We start from the raw sequence: 16,295 nt of genomic DNA on the forward strand, positions 1-16,295 counted from the left end.
ATGAATCTAAAAAAAACACAGTGGAGAAAAATTAGTGTAACTTCAGTGTTTGTTCTTCTCATGTTTGACTTGAGCAGAACATTGTCATGCAGGGACAGGATGGAGGGCAGCAGAACACCGTGTTCAGTGCACACATCTAAAACTAAGTTGCAGAGCTCTATTTGGGAGCCCTCCCGCCCTCCTCCACCACCAAATCCTTGAACTCCTTTCTCGTGTCCTCTTATCATTTCTGTTGAGTTGTAAGTGGGAAACGGACCTGTAAGTGGGAAACGGACCAAAAGAAGACCACTACCATGTTTTTTGCAGTTAAATAGTGAATTTAATAGAATTTCATGCACCAGTAAATCAGTACGGTGAGGAGTTATAGGGGGAAGGGAAACAGCTTGACCTAGTAGAGCTTGCCACTCCAAGAATCCTCTTGACCCAACTCAGGTGGCTAGACTCAAAAAGCTGTAAATGCTGCTGAGTTCTAGGGTAAGCAAGTTGGTTTTCCAGGTCTCTGCAGGTAAAAGATAGAGGAAAGCTCTTCTAAAGGAGGGGATAATTATATTGGGACTGTCAGTTCTGCTGAGATTCTCTGAGAGGCAGATGAAGGAGAATTGGTGGTGGTTTCTGGTTCTCCTTCTTGGTTACACTCTTCAAGGACTATGGTCTGGTCTCTTCCATCTGTCTCAGAGCCCCTGTATAATGAAAAAAGATAGAAAACTAATGGGGGGCCGGTCCTGAAAACATATTGTAGGGTGGACCTCAGATGCCAGAAAAGTAATTGGATCATGGACTTTCCAGCAGCTCTCCATTTCTGGAATTGAGCTGAGCTGAGTATTTACCTAGTCCGAAGGCGAGGCCACTTCTTCCACTCTACGGCTAGCACTATCCCCAAGGCTACCACAACCACCACAATCAGGGTACTTCGGACAATGTTACCTACAGTGCACTCTTGAGCAACAGGCCCTGTGGTATATAAATAAATGGAATCAGAACTTAGCATAGCAATGTTTCTTTTAATATTATGTTGTCCTCTTACCTCCTCAGAGTCACTATGCAAGCCATGTACTGAGCTGTCGAAGGAATTCAGTCGAGGTGCATATGCTGAGACACTCAGACCTCCTTTCTGACGGGCAGGCAGGAAGGCCTTAGATGAATCTATTTCGTATCTCTGAGTGCACCTGAAATCCTACCTTTGCATCATCTTTACAAAAGGTATGATATACTTGAGGGTTCCAACTTCCTGTCTCCTAACTTGACCTATCTTTGTGTGGGCTGTCCTGGAAATCTCAGGAACATCATGACAGGAACTTTCATGGAGGGATTATCCACTCACCTGCTGCTCCAACTAGCTCCAGAGTATCACTGGGCTCTGACCAGATGTCAGGGTAGGCCTGCAGACGGTAGCTGCAGCTGTAGTTTCCAATGCCTTTCCCTTCCACATTGTTGATGACAAAGTCTCCATCCTCTGAGAACTGTTGGGGTGCTTCTTCTCCGTCATGTTCCAGCACAAATTCAACTCCTGGTAGGGGTCCTCGGCACTGAAGGGTGATGTCCTTCCCTAGTTTGAAGACAGTGCTGGGCCAGGCTGACAGAGAAGGTTTAGGGGGCTTGTCTGCAACCAAAACAAGAGCACAGGGTTAAACGAAGTGGCCCTGAACCCAGCCATCTCTTGTATTATTCTTAGCCCTTAAAAGGCCTAAAACTACAAAATCTAAATGTTTCCTGGGTTTCAGAACCTTACCGGTCACCCAGATCTCTAGAGGGTTGCTGTGATTTGAAGCCGCAAGGGGAGCAGAATCCAGATAATAAACACAGCTGTAGACACCGGAATCCTGATCCCTCACCACTGGCATCCAGAAGTCAGCTCTGTACCCACTTGGCCTCTGTTGCTCTAAAGGCTGTTGAGTCCCCTCCTTCAAAAGGACAAATGTTGAATCTGGTAGTTCCCCTTGACATTGAAGAGTCATGTTTTCTCCAGGGGCTACCATGGGACCAGGTTGAACTAGCAGGCTGGGCTTAGGAAGTAAACCTGCAAGAAATGAACTGCTCGTCAGAGAGAAGCCATTTTAGAGTCTATTCCTCCCTGACCTCCCCTAGTCTCTCATGAGCCAGTCAATCTGATCCTTTCTACACTACAATGCCCACTTCACAGTTTCATCCCCTTACCCGTGACTATGAGTTCCAGAGTATTGCTAGGCTGTATCTTGATAGGGCTGATCCAGTCAGGGTGGTAACAGCAGCTATAACGACCTATGCTAGCACCAGATATATTGGTAATAGGGAATGCTCCTTCGTTGCTGGTAGGCCCCCAAAGCTGCATTGAAGTGGCTTCTCCTTCTTTGTGCAAAATGTACCCAACTCCATGAACTGGTCCTTGGCACCAGAGAGTAACATTCTGTCCCATAGTGACCACAGAACTAGGCTCAGCAGACAACCATGGTCTGGGGAATGTGTCTAGAAAGAGAATAATGATGAATAAGGTGTAAGTATGCAACCTTGTTACTCCCACACCACGATAATTGATTTTCCTTGAATCCCCTCCATAGTTTGGCCTGCCCTCCTAGAAGAGATCAACCCCCTTAGTCCATACTCCAACTGATCCTATCCCAACCCCTTGTTTTGTCTGTCCTTACCAGTCACCCAGATCATAAGGGGCACACTACGGTATGAGCCTCTGTTCGACATGGTTGTCTCATAGTAGATACAGCTGTAGTTTCCAGAGTCCTCTGCTCCAACAGTGTGGAGGAGGAAGTCAACTGAGGTCCCCGAAGCACTCTGGAACTGTAAGGGAGCATGAGTACCCTCCTGTAAGAGGGCAAACCTCATGCCCTGAAAAGTTCCTTGGCAGCGTAGTGTCACATTCTTCCCAGGAAGCACCACTGGGCCTGGCTGTGCCAGGAGAGTGGGTTTCGGGTAGTATTCTAAAAGGAAAAAGATTATAATATAAGAAAAGACTGCTTCCCACATTTTGCAAGTAGCCTTTATAATGTTGTTATGGGAGATGATATATGTTTATTGTAGAAAATTAGAAAATGTAATAAAAAACTAATGAAGAAAACATAATTTTACCAGCTCAAATATAACTATTTTCCCACTTGTGTTTTAATACATGACTATGTCCTTGGAGCTGAGATTATTTGTGTAATTGAGACCCACTGTACTCAGAGTTGGAGAATCTGATATGTTTATATTATAAACACTTTCCTATGACGTTAAACACCCTTTGAAACAATCATTTGTAATGGCTGTCTAACATGCACCTGACATTTCAAGGTTTTCTCCGGTTCTCTGAGGGCCATCCAGCCCACCAATCCCTGACAGCTCAGTTCAGGCAAAAGCAGACCTTGAACTCAAAGCTCAAGGCCAAGCCTCAAAGGACTATTTTAGAAAGCAGGCAACTTGAGCTTGGTTCTTGAATTGGCCACCCCTATCTACCTCACTACTTTTTTTTCCCCCAGAGGTGAATTTCTGCCCCCCCCCCACTTCTTTGTCTTCTCTTCTTGTGATGATAACACGAGCAGCTGTCCTCCTTGGACAGTTCATCATGTGCTGAGCACTACCCCAAGAATGTTCCTGTCCTTTACAGAACACATGTCTTCCCTTCCCACTGGCAGCCCCTCCAATCACTCTCTTAGGGTCAATACTATCTCCACCAAGACTTCCCCTCTCCCTAACCTGTCACAATGAGCTCCACAGGGTCACTGGGCTCAGACCAGATGGAAAAGTCATAATAACGACAGCTATAGTTTCCCCCATCACCAACGGCCACTGAAATGACCAGAAAGTGAGCTGCACTAGACCCTGGAGTTCCCCAGGCTGGGTCACTTGATGCAATTTCATTGTCATCCTTGTAAAGAATGAAGCTCATGTGCTCAAGGGAGGTGGAGCAAGTGAAAGTCACTCGGGCACCAGGAGTGACCACAGGACTGGCCCACGTCTTGAAGAAAGGCTTCGGGTACACTTCTAGAAGAGAAAAACAAAACATTACAAAACCAAATCAAGAAAACAGGAAACAAATACAGGAAATGTTGGTTTGGGGAAGCTGTTCTCTATAGTTTCATAAATAGTTGTATTAATGTTTTTGTTTGGTTTTACAGGTATCCCTCATCCAGTCTCTCCTTGCTTCTAGACGAATCCAAATCCTCACTGTCACTAGAACAGGCAAGGGAGGCTGTTGAAGGGGTAAACTTGCCTCGGAACTCTATTAGTTAGTTCTCTGAGTCTGAGTTTGCCCATGTGGATAAGAGAAGGAAACAGTACCCACTTCACCTCTCTTCAGGATTTCCTCTATAGTTAAATGAGGTAATCAATGGGAAAATAATCAGAAAAATTAAATCACCCTCCACAAACCCAAGCTATTAATAACAATTATGTCTATTAATATCGTGCAGCCAGAGGCCCTGGCACTCCCAGCGCCACGCCTGCCTGGCTCTAAGATTGGACACAGGCTCCTAGTACCAGCAGCAAAATTTGTGGGGGTGATAGGAGTGTCCAACAGGCACTTTTTGTCCCTCCTCCCTCACATACTCTCTTCAGCTCTACCTTTTATGACAAGCTCCAGGGGCTCACTGGGCTCAGACCACTTGAAGGGCTGCATTTCCGTGTGTGTACGGCAGCTGTAATTGCCCTCCTCTTTATCTCCCATTCTTTGAATTGTAAAGAAGGCTTCTCTACCAAGGGCACCGAGTTGCTGGACAGGTTCCTGCTCTCCCTTCTTATACAGAGCAAAGCCCAAACCCTCCAGCCATCCTTTGCATCGGATCTGCAGTTCCTGGCCCCGGACTGGGAGGGAAGCCGAAATGACAGGTTTGGGAAGGATGTCTAGAAAACCAAAATGGAATGACAAGGGAGTCAAAAGTTTGCAAGTGCCCAAGATGGGACGCTCAGAGTTACTTTACAAACAAACGAAATGCATTCTGACGAGTCCTGAGTTTCCAAATCAGTCCCTCTCACTCTTTTCCTCACCCCTCCCCCATCCTCTCCTCCTAGCCGCACAGAGGTCCCAGGGGCACTGGGGATCACTCCGGGAAGATCCTCTGTCTTCGCTTACCTGTTCCTACTAGTTCAAGTGCTTCACTAGGCTCCGACACAGCCATCTCCTCCCATGAATGGCAATGGTAACTCCCGGTGTGGCTGTGGGTCAGGGCGCCAAGGGGGAAGGCAGCCCGGACCTGCTCCGAGGCCGGGCGAGTTGCAATCCACCCGGTTCCGTCCTTCAGTAACACAAACTCCTTAGTTGAGCTAGAAGGGCTTCTGCACCAGAGGGTTAAGTTCTTCCACGGGGCCAGAGGGAAGTTCGTCTCTGCCCACAGTTCAGGCTTAGGAGTTGGCATGATTATTTCTAGAAACAGCAGAGTTAATGAAGCCTTCCTCCTGGCATTCTCCTTCCCCCTTTTCCTTTCTGTTGAAGCCCCTACCCAGCTCCTCACCCCACCCCCCTACGCCCCTTTCAGTCAAAATCTTTTCTTTGCTGTCTTGCGTCTTTCTTCAGGTGCTGGGGAAAGGGGAAGCTGATGTCTTAGCTGAGCCTCACAAAAATACAGGAGCCTGAGGGAATTTTTTACAGGCAGAAGGATAGAGTTGGAGGCTTAATTTTGCCAGTAGCTTTAACAAGTGCCCCTTCCTGGCTGTCCTTCCCTCCCAACCAGTCACTCCCTGGGCACTGACACTGACACTCTGTAGTTATTTCGGATCTCCAGAGAGGAATGTCCCAGTCTGGAGCAGGAAAAAACTCACCAATCTCTTCTGCCAGTGCCCCACTGCACAGTCCTGCAAAAGAAACCGTTGTCAGCCTCTGCTCCCTCCTCACCAAGACCACCCTCAAGCCTGCTGCCAGGCTCCTGGCCCAACACTTTGTACTCACCACAGCAAAGAACGGCCATGAGTATGAAGAGCATGGCGACCCCTTGAGCTGTTCCCAACAACCAGGCTTCTCTAGTGAGACCAGAAAAGAGATGAGAGGAGTTGCTGGGATTAGGGGGAGGGCGGAGAGAAGGGGGCGGCAATTTATGTCATTGGCTTACTCACTACCCAATAGGGACTGGGTATGGCCAGGATAATGGGATCTGATCTTTTCTGACACCGATCACTTTTGTTTTTGAGGCACTAACCACCTACAAACCCCTTGCACTTTCAGGACCGGCATGCTCCTCATCCCTGCCCCTCCCACAGTATCTATTTTTTATCAGTTTCCCATGACCCCTGATTAGGTTGCAAATGAGATGTCCGATGGGGAAATGCTTTTGTATCTCCAGTTCTCAGAACCCCTGGAGCTCAGCAGCTCTGGGTGGTTGGGTGTGGGGGTGGAAAGAGCAACCTTGAGTGTTTCTCAGTCATCAAGTTTAAGTTTGGAAGCAGTTGTTCCTATGGCAGGACTGGTCTTCAGACTGACCTGCCTCACCTGCCTTTGTTATGGAAGGGTTGCCTAGGCAGCCTTGATGAATTACCAGAAGACTGCCTGTCAGTGCCAAGCTAAGCCTGTCAGAGAGTGGTATCTCTCTCCCCCTCCCTAGATTGTGACCACAAATGTGGAGCACTGTTGTTGGGCTCTGCTTGCTGTACAATTAGGAGGTATAAAGCCAAAGTTCAATTGGCAGTTTTTTCTTAGGAAACAGTGGCCATTCTCAGCCTTTTCCTCGTCAGAAAAACAACTTTTCAAGCTGCTCTCTATGAAATCTGGATTCCGATATTTTTCCTTGCTGCAATGGTCTTGGAGTAGGGTGAGACACATGAAGTTATATCTTTTTTAATCCTACTAGGAGGTTAGCCTAAAGCATTTGGAATTTAGGGTAGAATCTATAGAACAGTAAAATTTGATCTCACTGAAACTGTTTGAAAACTCCAAGGGTGTTTTTTTTTAATTTTATTTTTGTCTTTTTGTTGTTGTTGTTTTGTTTTGTTTTCCAGAAACCATCGGTGGCTCTCCACTTGTTGCCCTGGCACTCTATCCCTCAGCACTCAGCAGAAACACAGACACACATAGTCATAGTGATCATCCATTGTGTATTAAATTTCCCAGACACACAAAGGTGGCAGAAGGGGACACCCAGAAGCAGAGGGTGGAGGGAAGTGGGCACAACATTTGGGGGGAAGGCCTGCCTGGTTAAGATCTGCCATTTCTCTTTACATTGCCAACTGGAATAGCCTTAGAAAACCATGGGGATTAAGGAGAGAAATCAATGGTCCAAAGGACACTGGAGAATCAAACAGCAGGAGGATCTTTGGGGCAATTTTCAGGCTAGAGGAAAGAGTCAGACTCTCAGGCTCTATATCTTGTCTTATCAAATGCCTATTCATGTTAAAACTATATTCTAAGGATGCTCTGCACAGATAATAGGAGTCTAGAGTAACAGAAAAACTGGTTTCTAAGGAACCTTGAATGGGCCAAAATATTTGCTGTAGCCCTTGAAAGTGTGTGTGGAAGGAGGGTAAAGTGGAAAAGATGAGATGGGAATTAGATAACCTGGAAGACAGAAGAGCACAGATCCTTACAAGAGAGCATGTTCACACCATATCTATGGGGAAGACATCTATGATGTCTTGTGGACAGAGTTGTTTAAGGGGAGATTTGGGACATTGTAGGAGGTATAGAGGTCAGGGAACATGGTTCTGATTATTTCTGTAGCCTCTGAAAACTATACTTGACTCCACTTTCCAGCTTGGGAAATGACCCCTCTGCAAGGTGAAAGAGAAACAAATGGAATGAGAATGCCTTGACCTGTAAAGCCTTGAGGCTGGAAAGAAACCTAAGAGTGCATCCCTGTGGCTTACTGCCTCTGTGGAGTAGCCCATTCTGGAGACTAGGCGAGCACACAATCAGCTCCTTAGGAAACAACAAGCAGAGAGAAGACAGTTACCTGAATCTCAGTCTCCGACATTTCCACCGTATCCACAGCACTAGCAGCAGCAATGAAACAATCTGGACAGATAAGGACATCCTGAAAGCTTCATTCGGAATGGAATTCCAGGTGAAGAAGCCTGTGACCAGAGAAGACCAGAAGCGAAAGTCTTGCTGGGGATAAGGTCAGACAGATAAATTCATGGTAGGGGAGAGGAGCTGGTTACTTGGAAAGCTCCTCTTTAAAAGCTTGGGATAGATGTGCTCTTTCTTTTCATGGAGTCTTCAGAATATCTTGCTCACTGCTTTGAATTATTGTAGAACACCAAGGGAAGTATGCCTAGACACATGGGTCCTGACTTCCAAGCCCACACTCCCCGTCCTGTATATTTCTGGGCACTACTTTAGGATCCCAGGATATGGAAGGATATTCCTACGAGAAGTTATCCTCTCACCTGCTGGCCCCACCAACTTCAGAGGCTCACTGCGATGTGACCAGATGTTAGTGTGTGCCTCAATATAATAGCTGCAACTGTAGGTCCCTGTGCCTTGTCCTTCAATGTCAGTGATGATGAAGTCTCCTCCATCTACTGAGAATTTTTGGAATGTTGTTCTTTCTTCCCATTCCAAAGAAAATTCAAGTACTGGATGAGATACTCGGCACTGAAAGGTGATGGTCTTTCCTACTTTGAACACGGAACTGGGCCAAGCTGAAAGGGAGGGTTTGGGGGGCTTATCTGAAACCAATCCAGAGACCACAGTTAGAGTGACATTGAGCTAAGCACCCTCTCCCCTGCCAAATGTTTTTGAGCTCCCCATTTGGGTTTCTCTTTCTTTTCACTTACATTTGATAATTGACTTCAAGCCTGTGTGTTTAGAGTTCTTCCCCCCTCTCCTTGGTTCTCTAAACAATACTGGTTCCTACTTTCAATCAGGAAGACCTCATACCTGTAAGATCTCCCTGGCTTGAAGGAAAATAATTTTTTTCATGAGTCACACTGGGTCTGGGCTTAAGGTGAATCCTGAGAGAAGGTCCATGAAGGATGTAGAAAGTCCTACACCACCCTCCTAGTGTTTTCTTTTCAGCTCGTAGCTTTAAGAAAGCGCAAGAGCCACTAGGACCCCCTTAGAGCACAGCAACAATGATAAAAGCAAACAGGCGACAATAACATTAAAGCCAGTTGGGATCACTTGCCTACAACCATCAGCTCCACAGTGTTGTATGTTTCCATCTTAATGGACGTCTTCCAGGTAAGAAAATACTGACAGCTATAAATGCCAGCATCCTTGTAGGTCACATTCTTGAGGAAGAATGATTTGTTGCCAGTGTTGCTGGTGGCATCCAGAAACTGAAGGGGTCTCTCTTCTCCCTTCTTATAGAGTGCAAGCCCCACTCCATCCATCAGTCCTTGACATCTCAGGCTTACATTTTGACCCATTTGAACCACAGGACTGGGCTGAACAAGTAGCCAGGTCTTGGGGAAAGTGTCTAGGACGAGACCCAAAACACAAATAGCCAATGGTAGAACTTTCCCCTCCTTCCAATACTTAGGGCTATTTTCCTTCTCTGTCTTCCCATTTGCACTTTGCAAATCCCCCACTAAGCTGAACAAAGTCTGCTCCTTCCACCCACTGTTAACCATGGCCAAGTGACTAGGTGCAAGGAGGGAGAGGGAATCAGATGAGGATTTATGACCTGTTCCATAGCACACCCCTGTCTTACCAGTCACCCAGACTTTCAGGATATCACTAAACAGTGAGCCTCTGTATGACCCATCATAGTAAAAACAGAGATAGTGCCCTGTATCCTGGATCTTCAGAGCCCGGAAGTAGAAATATGCCTCATTTTTTATTGGCTTCTTGTGGTAAAAAGATTTCTTCAAGTCTTCCAACCTCATTAAAGCAAACGTCATTCCATATATTGGCCCTTGGCACCTGAGACTCAGGCTTTCTCCGGGTGCCAGGATGGGCCCAGGATGGGCTGTCAGAGTTGGTTTGGGGTAGAGACCTAGAAGGGAAGAGACCCTTAAGTTACAGTTTGGCCAATTCTTTCCTAGTCTATTTTTAGTCTCCTAGTTTCTTCAGACAAAAGTGGTAAGTAGAATGTAGCCTTCCCTCCTATTTCCTTCGATTTATGCCTCCTTGCGTATGTAATCAAGGGTAAGTTCACTTATAGTCTTTCCCTCTCATCTGACTTTATTAGCTCTACTGTGAGCTCAGCCAGGTATAGGTGCTTGCCTCAGGGGACTGTCTACACTCATAATGCCCTGTATCTTTGGGTCTCTGAAATGACAAGTATAGTTCTTCCCACAGCTAGAAAATCCACACCTATAAAAATGACTTTGATTCCATCTTGTTGAGCAAAACTTTCACTGAAATATTAATGAGAACATCTGAACACATTAATCTCACCTTAAAACCCTACTTCCAACCTCAAAACATAAGGCTGGAGGAGGCCAATAGGGAGGGAGATTTGGGGCAATAACACAGTAAGCCAATGAGATCTGGTAATAGGGCCCACCCTCATTTCCATGGGTTGTTCTACTAAGGTGGTTGTACTAATAAGCTTCAGCTCTACACAACTCCATCGTATCCCCCACTCAAATCCCAGGCACACCAATTCATCCACTATGGTAAGATCAGCCCCATCACATACTCATGGAAGCTTTTTGGATGTGTCGTGAATCATGCCAGTCTAAGGGTACTGAGTGTAAAGAATATTAAATCCCTGCCAGCATAACACTAACAGATAAGTGGGAAATACTGGTGAACACTAATTACAGAAATACGTGTTAGTGGGATCTACATTGGAAGGGTATGTGTACAACAAGTATCCATATACACCGGTTAAACAGTCCTTTGTACTTTGATCCTCAAGAAAAAGCTATATTAATAAAATTATTATCTACCATTTATTGAGAACTTATATGCCAGGCACTGTACATGTTATGTAGATAAATCCTCACAACAACCCTGTGAGGTAGGCATTACTCTTATACCGATTTTGCAGATCATGAAACTGAAGCACAGAGTGGCATTATACAATAGATAGATACTGTTATCCTGGATTAGAATAGAGAAAACAGAAGCACAGAGAAGTAACATGACGTGCTCAACATCACACAGGGAAGCAGTGTCACAGGTGGAACTAGGAATCCGGGTACTTTCTGTAGCATCACAATTTCCCTGGATCTATGTTGCTTGCTGTGGAAATTACATAAATGTAGACAATTCCATCTGGAATCATCCGGGACATGGGATAGAGAAGTTGAAGCTGGAGTGTGTGACTAGTATTTGGACCTTTGGTGGAGTTTCCTTCTGTGTTTGGAGCTTGGTGCTGCCTTTACTGGCTCTATTGATATGGGACAAAGTAATCTTTCAAGCCATTTCTAAAATATAAACTATCACTTTCTTTGTCATTTGTTTATTTTTCATCAGTGAGAATAATGATTCATTCTACTTCACACCCTTAAATATAATCATCACAAATACACTTCAACTTCTAGGGAATCGATTTTAAGACTGCATTGGCAATGCCTGGCACATATTAGGTGCTCAATAAATATTGGATGAATGAGTGAATGAACAATAATCTACAAGTAAAGAACAATAAACCTGTGACAAGATGAAGCTACTGAATAGATGGCTAGGCTCACAAACAGGCCAAAGGGTTATCTGCTTTAAAGCATGTGTGATTCTAATTTGGAGCTCAGGAACATGTCAAATGACTGCCTCACCAATCTTGCAGGGCCTAGAAACTGGCTGAGGCAAGTAATATCAAAAATTTCTGCTCAACCAGCCATGATCCCTGGGATAACAATTGTCAGATGCCAGCAGCCATAGCCACACCCACCTGCCACCACCAGCTTCAGGGGATTGCTGGGCTCTGACCACAGAGTGGGGAGCATCTGGATATGAGTGCGGCAGATGTAAACACCTTCATTCTCAGGTGCCAAGTTGTCAATGGAGAATATGGCCATTGTCCCAGTTGGGACTTGGTAATCTACGGGCTCTGTGTATCCCTCTTTAAACAGCATAAATACCAAATCCTGAAGCCATCCATGGCAGAGGATGTTAACATTGCATCCAGGAAGAGGGGGGGTCTCTGCCTGGATCCAGAAGATGGGTTTAGGAAGTTGGCCTGTAAAAAAAAATGAACTGATTTGAGTTAGAACAAGGAGAGTGCTGCTTTGACTTGAGGACAGGAGCCTTTGGCTTTAGATGAGCCTTCCCAGAACCACTCTTCTTTGTCCCAGCCTTTCAGAGCTGCATCCTCTACATGCATTGTCTGATACAAAGTAGGCACTCAGGTGCCACGTGTGGAGCACATACATGCATGCATTGGAAGTAATTCAACAAACCCTTCTCTGTGGTGGCGATTTTGAGTCCCAAGAGTGGGAAAGGATTCTTAAGTATCTAGCTTTGTCATCTCACCTGGTGCTTCTAACTCTAGAATTCTACTGGGTTTCGACCAGCCTTTCTCCTTCCAGTAGCAGCACCGATAAAGACCTGCATTGGACTCAGTAAGGGCACCTATAAAGAATGAAACTTGGAAGGTCTTGTAAGGAGGACGGATCCAGGTCATCTGTGTGTTATCCTTCAGCAGCAGGAACTTGCTGGATACCCGAGAGGGGCTTCTGCACCAAAGTGTGATGTTCTCCCAAGGGGCCTGGGGGTAGTTGGATTCTATCCAAAGCTCTGGTTGAGACTCCACTGCTGTTATTCCCCAAAATCACAAAGATACCAGCAGTCAGTCCTCTCCCTCCCGCAAAGTGCCTCACAGCATGCCTGAAAATTGTCTCTAGCCCGCCCAAATGCTGACTTTTGCCTTGCTGTGGGGGGTGGGAGTGTCTGCTCATATAAGGGTTTGGGACAGAGATGCTAGGGCATTTGTTCAAGGAACCCAAATGAACAGAGGAATGAGCTGCCTTCTAATGAGAGAAAAAGCAATGCTTCACAGTTCTTGGGAAAGGAAGTCATGATGGAAGGAGCTCTGATTTCCAAGCAGACCAATCTTGCTTGGGTATCTCAAGGCCATGCAGACAGGTTAGTTCCTTATAATCTCAGGCAGGAAGGCACTTACCCATTGAGGTCATACCAAGACTGAGCCCTGGAAAGAGAAAATGGTAAAGGAGAGACTCAGCAATCTCTTTCACCTCCCCCAGGAGCCTGCTCACAAGAACTTCTCTTAGCAGGGTCACTTGCTTCTCACTCCTTCCTTGTACTTACAAATGCAAGCAAGCAAGAGAGTGAAGGTCCGAAGCATCATGGCCCCCTGCTCTGGCCTGTCCAGGGCTGTGGGGCCTCTGGCACAGGATGTGTACTCCGAGTCTTGAAGGCTTGCTTCTTAAAAGATAGTAGAATCTAAAAGAAGAAATTTTCTTGCTCAGGGACTAGTTCTGCTCTTTCAAGTTGAGGTGAGATCACTGCATTACTCTGGACAACCTTACATTCCACTGGTTCACAGGAACCTAGCTTGTTAATAAGGCCACTTGTTGCTTTCCTCGCCTTGATCCTTTTCTGCACTTGCCCATCTCTCCTCTCGAGATCTTTTCCTGGGATCCAAGACATTATTTTTGTTGAAATGTTTATTTGTCCCTGAGATTCCAAAGGCACAGAAAATGACCTTAATCAAGCCAGAAGAACCCCTACTGAGTGGGGAAAATGGAACATGCTAAGACTCACCTTTTAAGATCCTTTAATCAGATATTTGCACACAAGCAAGCACACACGTGTACACACACACACACACACACACACACACACACACACACACACACACACACACCTGAGTCATCCAAAGACTTAGTAAAGAAGGAATTACTGCTGCCCCCATTTTGTTGCTGAGGCAAATGGAGTTTAGGAAGGATACATAATTTGCTGAAAGTCAAAATATTAAATAAAAATTAAAGTTCATGTTTAACTCCAAGGCTGACACTCAAATATCCAGAGGCAGCACCTTCTCTCACCCTATCTTCATTTTCCATCATCCTCCCATTTCCTTAGAAGGACTGGTCCTTCTAAGGAGTGCTTCTGATGCACTCTTGTAGCTTAACCCCAACACTTAATACCCTATTTTGAGCAGGTGTTGGTTAATCCAGCTGCCCAGATAGTAAATAAAAGTGTAAACTATCCCTCTTTAGAGCTTGTTCTTAGTGTCTAAGCAGCTTTTTCACTGCCTCTGAAGAAAATGGGATTGTTTGAATTTTAAGGAACGTAACAAAGATACTTGAGTTCCGAGAGGTCTTCTCATTTTCCCAGAAGTCATTACCAACCATACATATTCCATATACATGAAGTGGATCTTCTCCCCTCTCGCTGCAAAGTAACCTTTTGCTAAGGGAAGGTGTATCCTCACAGCACAAACTCCGGCGAATTCTCCTTCTTGAAATCTCTACTCATAGTACGAAACCTTGCCTGATCTGAGCTGTTTGACCTTAGCTCAGTTGGAGTGAGGGATAGGTAGCTTCCACAAGCGAGAAAGAGAATGACTTTGTTTCTCTAAACTTACCGTAGACTGACAGCCTCTAATATGGTCTAGCGGTAAGAGAGAACAAAATGGAGGAGCAGAAAGATACATTTTCAAAACACTTTGGCGGTAGACAACAAGTTGACACGGAGAGATTCAAGAAGAGCCGGGCCCTGTTTTTCATTTATTTGTATTGAAGGATGCTTAATTTAATTTCTGAACTTTTCTTATGTTAGTGGGGAAATAATATGTGCTAGCCTTCTTGTTTGGATTACAGAAAACCTGTGTACAGTGCCAGGCATGCTGTGTACATTTCATGTAAACAGGTGTATTTTGTCCCGTTTTTCAAAGAGGGGTATACGTTTGGCATAGCACCCTAATGTGACTCTTCCCATCTCAATTTCTAGAACCCCTTGTCCCCAATTTTCTCGGCGCCAGGCCAAAGCTTGGACACCACGCTGTTGCACTGTTTCCCCTTGGCGCACTGGGCCAGGATCTAGTAGGGGAAGCTAGGTTCTTTGTGCTAGGAGAGTTCAACCTGGGATTGCACCCAGGAAATGCCATCTGAGGATTCAGCCTTACCACATAGACATCAGGGTCTTGCCTATTGGCAACTGGAGTGAATCAGAAAAGCTGAATTTCTCAGCATGGCTGACCACCCCTCAATCATTTGGGTTTTTTTTTTTAAGGTACCTTATCACTTCATCCAAGATGATGAATCCTTATGCCCAGGGAACTTGGGAACAACCCTGAGGTTCAAAATTGACCACGCCCATTTTGCCCTTTCACCTCACCCCCAACTTATGCAGTTGAGGCTGTTTTTTTTAAGGGTCCCCTTGTACTCTACCCCTGGCACTTTCCCCACCATTAGGCAGCGTCGCAGTGTTTTCGAGGGTCATATATCGGAAATATCTAATGGCTAGCCCCCTTCAAAGCTTTAAGGGCTCCAGAAATCAAAGGGGTTGGGCTCCGCAGGATGCCGGATACAAACAAGCTTTGCTTAGGGTTTGGAGGGAAGACTGAGAAAGGAAAGAAGAGATATCTACATTTCCCAGAGATTCTCATCGAGGCGGGGCTGCGATCGGGGGAGAGAAGGAGAAAGGCAGAGAGGAAGGGGGTGGGGGGAAAGACTGGGGAGCAGTTTGATTTACGGCAATTAATCACAGCAGGGGGACTCTTTCGGGGTTTTGTTTAGGATTTTGTGGCCAGTAATTAATCTTCAGCCTCTGGACTATGCGCTCATTTGCAGGTACTTACGGTAGTTGAAGGCCCGCTCCGAGGTTGGAGATTCTCCAGAGAGCTCCTCCAGATGCAGCAAACTGCCGGGCATGGGAAGAGCTGTCTAAGGACTGCCTCTCCGGCCCTGAGCCCCGCCTCCCTCTCTCCCCCACCCGCCTGCCATCCCGCCCTAGCCTCCTCCCCCTCCCTCGCTTGGCTCCCAAACCCACCTACACCAACTCTGCCTAGCACCTGCAGTCCTCTGATGACCAGGATTGGAACGCCCCTCCCAGCTCCCCGCCTCTCTCCCTACTCCCTGCAGAGGTTGCCTGTGCCAGAGTCAGGCCCCTGCCCCCCGCCTGTCGCTCAGAGCTTCATTTGGTCACTGTATCCTGGAGGGGAGATGGCCAGCTCCCAAGACAGCTGAAGCTGTAGATCCACCTCACCAGCTCTCCAGTGCTTTTAAAGCGATCTCGGGTCTTCATCTGCTCCTTAACTGCCCCTGCATTCATAAATGTCTACACAATAGTTGAAACGCCTATTGTGAGCACTTTTGACCCAGGCCCTGGGCATTTCTAACCTTCACAGCAATCAGTAATATCTTCTGATGAGGAAACTGGCGCTTTCAGAGGGTTAGTAACTTGGACAGTCTTCAAAGTCCAGTTTGGGATAAAAGCCCAGGCTTTAAAGACATGTCCTTTCAGATTTCAGTTCAGGGTCTACATTTACTAGCTGTGTGAGTGACCCCAAGCAAGTGAGTTAAATTCTCTGAGGCCCACTTCC

The 16,295-nt window shown here is 46.1% G+C and overlaps 1 protein-coding gene across 4 annotated transcripts; it reads right to left on the bottom strand.

Annotated features, from left to right (window-relative positions):
* Positions 1-302: 302 nt before the first annotated feature.
* On the bottom strand, positions 303-15,802 carry Igsf1 (immunoglobulin superfamily member 1). 4 transcript variants are annotated; one of them, XM_052739215.1, is made up of 21 exons: positions 15,743-15,800; positions 15,552-15,613; positions 13,055-13,189; positions 12,909-12,935; positions 12,260-12,541; positions 11,679-11,966; positions 9,549-9,833; positions 9,021-9,314; positions 8,281-8,535; positions 7,845-7,965; positions 5,852-5,922; positions 5,725-5,757; positions 5,039-5,329; positions 4,531-4,809; positions 3,664-3,951; positions 2,622-2,909; positions 2,155-2,442; positions 1,730-2,017; positions 1,322-1,600; positions 828-951; positions 303-680 (listed from the first exon to the last, which is right to left on the bottom strand). In XM_052739215.1, exons 3-21 carry the CDS (start codon positions 13,092-13,094, stop codon positions 545-547), a joined length of 3,957 nt encoding a protein of 1,318 aa, XP_052595175.1. In that variant the 5' UTR covers positions 13,095-13,189; positions 15,552-15,613; positions 15,743-15,800; the 3' UTR covers positions 303-544. The 4 variants fall into 4 exon arrangements, with proteins under 4 accessions (XP_052595175.1, XP_052595166.1, XP_052595192.1 ...); XM_052739206.1 differs by having other exon boundaries at positions 8,281-8,562; XM_052739232.1 differs by lacking the exon at positions 12,260-12,541 and having other exon boundaries at positions 8,281-8,562.
* Between the last annotated feature and the right edge of the window lie 493 nt (positions 15,803-16,295).

Source organism: Peromyscus californicus, unplaced genomic scaffold, assembly GCF_007827085.1.
Source record: "Peromyscus californicus insignis strain IS unplaced genomic scaffold, ASM782708v3 Scaffold_10__1_contigs__length_136768540, whole genome shotgun sequence".
Classification (NCBI taxonomy): Eukaryota; Metazoa; Chordata; class Mammalia; order Rodentia; family Cricetidae; genus Peromyscus; species Peromyscus californicus.

What these genes read in the sequence shown, in the direction of transcription:
- Igsf1 (XM_052739206.1), bottom strand. Translation starts at nt 13,094, where the DNA reads ATGATGCTTCGGACCTTCACTCTCTTGCTTGCTTGCATTT. An exon ending in CATGGCCGTTCTTTGCTGTG is followed by an intron (nt 5,758 to 5,851) that starts GTGAGTACAAAG and finishes TTTCTTTTGCAG; the next exon opens with GACTGTGCAGTGGGGCACTG. An exon ending in TGTGGAGCTCATTGTGACAG is followed by an intron (nt 2,910 to 3,663) that starts GTTAGGGAGAGG and finishes TTTTCCTTTTAG; the next exon opens with AATACTACCCGAAACCCACT.